The sequence below is a fragment of the Cynara cardunculus genome (genome assembly GCF_001531365.2).
Source record: "Cynara cardunculus var. scolymus isolate 2C chromosome LG 3, CcrdV1, whole genome shotgun sequence".
Lineage (NCBI taxonomy): Eukaryota > Viridiplantae > Streptophyta > Magnoliopsida > Asterales > Asteraceae > Cynara > Cynara cardunculus.
In genome coordinates, this window is record NC_037530.1 from 435,800 (window position 1) to 442,994 (window position 7,195).

Sequence of the window (7,195 nt, forward strand, 5' to 3'; positions counted from 1 at the left end):
TTGAGTTTTAAGTAATATGCATTAATAAACAGTATTTTACGTATAAAAAATAGTTTTTAAGAGTTTTTGTCAAATGTTTTATAATATAGTATAAATTTTTTTTAATTTAATTTATTTTAATAATGAAATAATTTATTTTTGGTTTAATAATATAACATTTTATAAAGATAATAATTAAGTATTTTGTTAGAACTCAATGATTATCCTAATTATATTTTAGATTTTTTATATTTAAAATGAGATGTTTATCCTGTATTTAATTGTGTTTATCTGCAGTTAGTTACACGAATTCAGTTATGGGATGAAATCGGATAGGGATGAACGGGTTTAAAAGTTTTAAGAGTTTTTAAGAGTTTTTTTTTTTTTTGTCAAATATATTATAATATAATATAGATATAGATATAGATTTGTACGATTTAAAATTAACTATATTTAATGTAATTTAAAATTTAGAAAAAACAAGATAAATGTATGAAGTTTATCTTTTTGTTTCTCTAATCCAAACATTAAAGTCTAGTGAAGTATTTGATTTGGTCAAAAAAAATAAATGGTAGTTAATGTGTAGTAAATTGCTTTTAATTTTTTTTATAAAATTCTTTATTTGGATAACTTTGACTTTTACATATATTTGAACAAAAAGTTGATTATTAACAATTATTAGTTGTGTACCCGCAAAATACGACGGGAGTCATAAATTTTAACGATTTTAAAGTTTCACTGGTTTTATTAGATACGATTTAACGATGATATAAGTTACGTTTGGTCTTTACATATCAATACAATCTGGATAAATAAGAGTTATGATTCCAATTACAGTCTATCGATGAAAAAAATCGTATGTCAGTTTAAAATTCAATATATTTAAAATCCAACATATTTAAACAACTCCACAAATGTGTTCAATTTACACAAAGAGTAAAGAATCAATAGATCGAGAACGAGACCGAGAGTTCTAGAACAATTGAATGATAGATGAATTGAAAAACTTTAACTCATGGGGAATATTTGTTTGAATCTCACCTTAGGGATGGAGAGAGGACATAAATGTATGAGAGGGTGAAGACATGAGTAAAAAGTATCTTGGAAACATGAAAAAAAAAAGACAATAATGTGCAATGGTAACTTGTATTATATGTTATTTTAATTGTAGATTAATAGATTTTAAGACTGAATACATAAAATAGTAATACTTAATGCATTATGAGTTGTTTTTACGACTTAATGCATTATGAGTTGTTTTTAAGACTTTATGCATAAATGTATAGTACTTTGTGTATTAAAAATTGTTTTTTAAAACTTTTGATAAATATGATTTATAAGGTAGTATAGATATTGTGGGAAAAAAAATAAATACTTTTTACAGTCAAATTGTACCACCATTTGAAATTTTAAAAATTGGAACTTGAAACCCTTTGAATTTCCAGTGCAAAATCCGACGACAGGTGAAGTGGGTTTTTGGTGCCGATCAACGTAGTTTTATTCTAGGGTGTCCTTGGCGGGCAAGTACTTTATCTAGAAAACACTAATGTATTCTTTATTATTCATCTTCCACTGCCTTTTTTTTTATAATTATTTTATCTGTTTGAGTTCTATTTTTGTATTAAAATATAGTATATTTCTTATTATTAAGTAAACAAACTCCTACCTCTTGTAAAAAAAATTAACAACCCTATGACTTTTTCTTTTGTAAAAAATTATAGGTTACCAGTTTATCTCTTAGCGATTTCTCTCTCAAAATTACATCACTACCTTGGCATGATAAGTCTTGAATTTAATCAAAGTGTTGTGTAAGGACCAAATTTGTAAATTAGTCCCAACACCTATATCTAGTTTGCAAATTTGGTCCTTGCATTTGATGTTTCAGAAACATCATTTTTTTTACACTTTAATCCCTCCAAAAAATATGGAACTGACACTTGCAGATGTAATGACATTTTGATGATCTTAAAGAATAGAAATGACTATTAGGTGAAACCAAAACGGGTATTTTAATAAATTTCTATTGGTTTTATTGTATGCATGACTTTTCCTCCTTATCGTCAATTCCACCCCACTTGTGTAAGACTATACGTACCCAGGTCTATGGCATTATCTAAATCAACACTTCCATCCTTCTCCAACATGTACGCGGTTCACACACACACAGCTAAACTGGAATTTTTCCTCCTCCTTCTTCTTCTTCTATATACATATATATATATATATATATATGTATGTATATAGTTAATTTAAGTGTGTATCTCTTTCTTGATTTCAATTTTAATAGAAAATGGAAGTGGGGCCTGTGTATACTCTTCCCGTTGGCTATCGGTTTCGTCCCACCGACGAAGAACTCATCAATCATTTCCTACGGTTGAAGATCAACGGTTACCATAAAGAAGTGGATTATATCCAAGAAGTTGATATTTGTAAGACCGAGCCTTGGGACTTGCCGGGTACCTTCTTTTCTTTTCTTTCTATTTCTTGAGTTACACGCAACAAACTTCATTGAAGCCGATGCGAGCTTGAATCGAATGCACAACTCTAATATAATTGAATTGGGATCTTGTTATTTGTGTCTAATAATCAGCTAAACAGTGTGTTTTTGAACTAAACTGCATGTAGGTTTGTCGCAGATCGAGTCCATCGATGACGAATGGTTCTTTTTTAACCGCAAAGATCACAAGAACGGTCACCGATCAGCTCGTGCTACCAAGTGTGGGTACTGGAAGCCCACCGGAAGAGATAGGACCATCAAGACTAGCAAAGGGTTTCTTGAGATTGGAAAGAAGAAGACGCTCGTTTTCCATACTGGGCGATCCCCAAAAGGGGTGAGGACTCGTTGGGTGATTCACGAGTACGTTCCTACGCTAAACGAACTCGATGGAACCGCTCCTGGACAGGTGCATAAATGCTACTTCTTCCAATTTGAAACATATATTTAAATTTCTTGAGTAGGATGTTTGATGCAGTTTGATGGTTTTGTTGTTGTAGACTCCTTTCGTGCTTTGTCGTTTATTTAAAAAGCATGACGGGAAGGATAAAAATCCCGAGAGTGCTGCTCCTCCTCCTCTGCCGCCACCACCACCGCCACCGCCACCGCCTTCTACCACGGAGGATGGCATTGATATTAGAGGTGTTGAATGGGTATGTGCATGAAATTACACCTTTTAGTGAAATCGTCTATCCACAATCGTGTAAGCTAATTAGAAGCCGCGATTGCTGGATAGCATCAGATGGCTGGGTTCAAGGGATCTAAGTTCCATTTAGAAGCCTCTGAGTTGTGTTCAAAGGCTTTTGGTTCTGAAGTGGCTTTCCTTCGACTCTGAAGCCTTCTGATCCGTTTAACCGCCCACTAATTACTCCAGAAATCATTTCCATTTAATTATGGGGTGATTTTTTCCGCATTATTTTAGGAACAATAACAAATCTCTAAATTTAAAAGTGAAGTATTCAAAAGCAACATTGATCTTCCAAAAGATATAATGGTATGTAAAATCGTTATAAATTGGCAAAGGGTGGAGCGAGTTTGCTCAAATGATAATAGGTTCAAGTTTGAACTTGAACCCCTCTACTAGTCTTAGCCGTTGAATCAGCATGTGGTTCTTAGAGGATGGGTCCCTTATCAGCTTGTCGGATGTCGGAAGTGCTGGTAATCTAACATTTTGCTCAAATAAGGTTTCTTTAATATTCTGAATTTGTATTTTACAGGATTTTCCGGAGGTAGAAAGGGCTCTAGATGATCTCTGGGATCCTTCATCAGAGCATGGACTAGTCGTAAACAAACAGCAAGAACCGTCGACTTTTATAAGAGTCGGCAATTATTCAGTGCAGAATAAGTACAATGGCAAAGTCATCCTCAACTTAGACGAGAAGCTTAGCCCGACTGCTAGTGATGTTGCATCAACGATGAACTGGGATTCTGATGAAGTTTACAACGCAGAGATTATTGCTCGGGAGCCGTTGTTGTCGTGGAAAGCTATAGAGATTGGTGGTGAGGAGTCGTTGTTGTTGAGAGGTATGCGTAAGGTGTTGGGGTGTCTAGGATTATGGAAATGCTTCAACTTTTGAAGGCAAGACGTACGGATGGATCAAGGAGGTTTCATTTTTGGCATTAGGGATGTTAGATTTTGTTGGTCACGTGACAATTTCGTAATTTACCATCCTCTTTAAACAATGCATTAAGTGTATAAGTGTTATAATTAAGTTTAGCATAAATCGTCAAAAAATAAGTCAATACCAATCCTTAATGTTAAATGTTTTATGAGGAAATTTCTTCGTTACATANTATATATATATTATTTTATAATATAATTAATGTTTTAATTTTTAAAATACAAAATCTAATTTTTTTTAAGAGATGGAAAATCAAAAGTCAAAGTTTCTAATGAAAAATTACATTTCATCTCTAACAGCTTCTATATTTTAGAGATCATTAAAATATTCAATATAATAAATATAATATGATATTATTTTTATTTCATACACATTTAATTTCAAGATTTTTTATTGATAAGAAGAATAAAAGTTCATTTCCCTTTTCTAAGTAATCATTTTTTGGGAATTCTTCAAATTTAGAGAATTTCACGGCCTCTCTCCAAAATCTATTACAAAATCTTTAAAAGCATCAACATTCAAATTTCAATACCCTTTCAAATAGAATTGCAAATGGTCACATTCGCTCTTGTTGTTGCAATGCCATGTAGACATCGGTAAACCTTTTTATTGTATAAAACAATTATTAATTGACTAGTAGTGTACCCGCGCAATGCGGCGGGATGTGAAATTTTGAAAAGATGTAAACGGACATATAGATTACGGATAAAAACTATTAGACCATTTTGTTCTATCAGGATATATATTTGAAAAGATTTAAAAGGTTATATCAGGATATATATTCAACTTCCCGCGCAATGCGTCATGATGTAAATGTTCTATCAGGATATATATTCAATTTTTAAATATCATTTTATATTGCAAAATATCTTTGAAATAGTTGCTGGTTCATATCTGTATCAAAATCTGAAAATGACAAATTAATGCAATTTCACATTCAGAAAGTCTAAAATTTATGTTTAAAAAAATAGAAATTAGAATCATGTTTTTATCATACACAATCATCATTCAAAACTTCTTGATACACCACATTTGATGTGTAGACTCCTTCCTGGTTGAACTTTTTGGCAGGTTTCACTAATACCTTCGTATTACCACGTGATATCCCTCTTGACAATGCCACGTAAAGTTGGCCGTGCGAGAATACCGATTCCGGTAGATAAACACCTACCACCGGAATTGTCTGTCCTTGAGCTTTATTGATTGTCATGGCAAAACAAAGTCGAACAGGAAATTGTTTTCTCTTTAATTTAAAGGGAAACATATCATCTTCAGACGGACATAGAGGAATTCTTGGTAAAAATACTCTCTTACCAGCATGTTGACCAACAGCTATTTCTGCATCGATAGCATTCTGCTGAAAACCTCTACATATCAACCTCGTGCCGTTACACAATCCATTTGAGGGGTCGATATTCCGCAATAGTATTATCGGACATCCAATTTTAAGCCGGAGGTAATGAGGGGGCAAACCGCTAACAGTCAAWGAGTTTAAGAACTCCATCGGATATAAGTTATTCTTGTCATCTTCTGCTTCATCAAAACTGTAGTAAATTTTTTCCTCTCCACAAAATCTTTCAATCAACTGATCATTAATCTCGTCGACATGCTCATTTTTTGTTGTTAGTATCGCCCTCGAAATGATATAATTTGAAGCAGTCTCGCAGGTTTGAAGAGAAGGAAAGATTGCATCAATCAAAGCATCCTTCGATTCATTTTTATTTGTGTAAGGAATGGCCATGTCATCAGGTATGCGAATAAAGTTTCCGTCTACTGATTCTTCATCTCCATCACCGACACGTAACAGAAAATCCGAAAACCATGGATCAGTAAGTGCTCTCATATTGATCGTTAACCGCAACTTTTTAATCGAAGACCAAATAGGTGACATCCGTAAGCTTGAGTCTACGATCTGTGCTCGAGTGCCATGTCTCATTACTGGCAATACCTGTCTAAAATCACCTCCCATAATCATTATTTTCCCACCAAATGGAAGTCTCACCCCAGTGATGTCTTGCATTGTTCTATCGAGTGCCTCTACTGCCTGCCTCTTTGCCATTGATGCTTCATCCCAGATGATTATTTTTGCGACTCGAAGCAGTTGAGCAGTTCCGCTTTGTTTTTTTATATTGCACACCGAATTATTACTAAGAGTAAGGGGAATCTTGAATCGAGAGTGAGCTGTTCTCCCCCCTGGCATGTTATTAGCGGCAGCACCGGATGAAGCGGTTGCAAGAGCAATAAGTCCACGGGAACGAACATTAGCTAGCAAAGCTCTATACAAAAATGTTTTCCCAGTTCCACCCGGTCCATCTACAAAAAACACAGCTGGACAATCATTATCTACATGCATCATGATCTCATCAAATGCATGTTTCTGGTCGGAATTTAGAGAGTTTCGAGCATTTAAGTCTTCGTCTTCCACAATTATGGAGTACTCCTCTTGTACCTCACGAAATCCTCGTGATTCTAAATTGACAGCTGCATTTAAACTTGGAAGATCAAAATCATCGAGGTTCTTACCCATAGATTGTAAAAAGACGGCGATGTCTGTAAGAACCATATTTCGGACCCCCTCAACATTTTCGTAGTCTCGTCTATAATCTTCAGAGAGTGAATCATAATGTTCATCCCATAACTYGCGAACATCTCCCGGCTCACAATAAATCAAGATCGTCGCGAATAATCGTCTAAGAGCATTGGGAAACTGAAATAAGGAGGCATCGGCAAGACAATGCGATAAATTATCGTCGGTCTCTATTAAACCTCTCTCAAGTGCTGCTTTGCGAAATGTTGGATGTATAATGCCATTRACCGTGTAAAGATCTTCAAAGCACGTGGGCCCACTAATATGAGACAGAAGTAGTCGTAGATAATATCGTTCCCCTTCGGCAGGATTAGCATGAACCAGTCGTCCTCTCATTGATCCTTGTTTTCGAGGATTCCATTTACGTGAACTGGCATTCCATGTGTAATGTTTCGGAAAATCTTTGTATAAATATTGTCTCGCACTCATATCTGTTTTATTCCTCTCAAAAAATGCGGTCAACATTGAGCTCTTGTCTCTCTCTCTATCAACGATATCTGTCATTATATCATT

General features: G+C 34.4%; 2 protein-coding genes across 3 annotated transcripts; one reads left to right on the plus strand and one right to left on the minus strand.

The window, feature by feature from the left end:
* Positions 1–2,228: 2,228 nt before the first annotated feature.
* On the plus strand, positions 2,229–4,088 carry LOC112510172 (protein NTM1-like 9). Of its 2 annotated transcripts, XM_025115492.1 has the most exons (4): positions 2,229–2,435; positions 2,605–2,882; positions 2,974–3,126; positions 3,691–4,088. In XM_025115492.1, exons 1-4 carry the CDS (start codon positions 2,270–2,272, stop codon positions 4,048–4,050), a joined length of 957 nt encoding a protein of 318 aa, XP_024971260.1. In that variant the 5' UTR covers positions 2,229–2,269; the 3' UTR covers positions 4,051–4,088. The 2 variants fall into 2 exon arrangements, with proteins under 2 accessions (XP_024971260.1, XP_024971261.1); XM_025115493.1 differs by lacking the exon at positions 2,974–3,126.
* A 998-nt stretch (positions 4,089–5,086) lies between these two features.
* LOC112508558 (ATP-dependent DNA helicase PIF1-like) lies at positions 5,087–7,186 on the minus strand. The gene has a single exon (XM_025113226.1). It carries the CDS (start codon positions 7,184–7,186, stop codon positions 5,087–5,089), a length of 2,100 nt encoding a protein of 699 aa, XP_024968994.1.
* Positions 7,187–7,195: the final 9 nt, after the last annotated feature.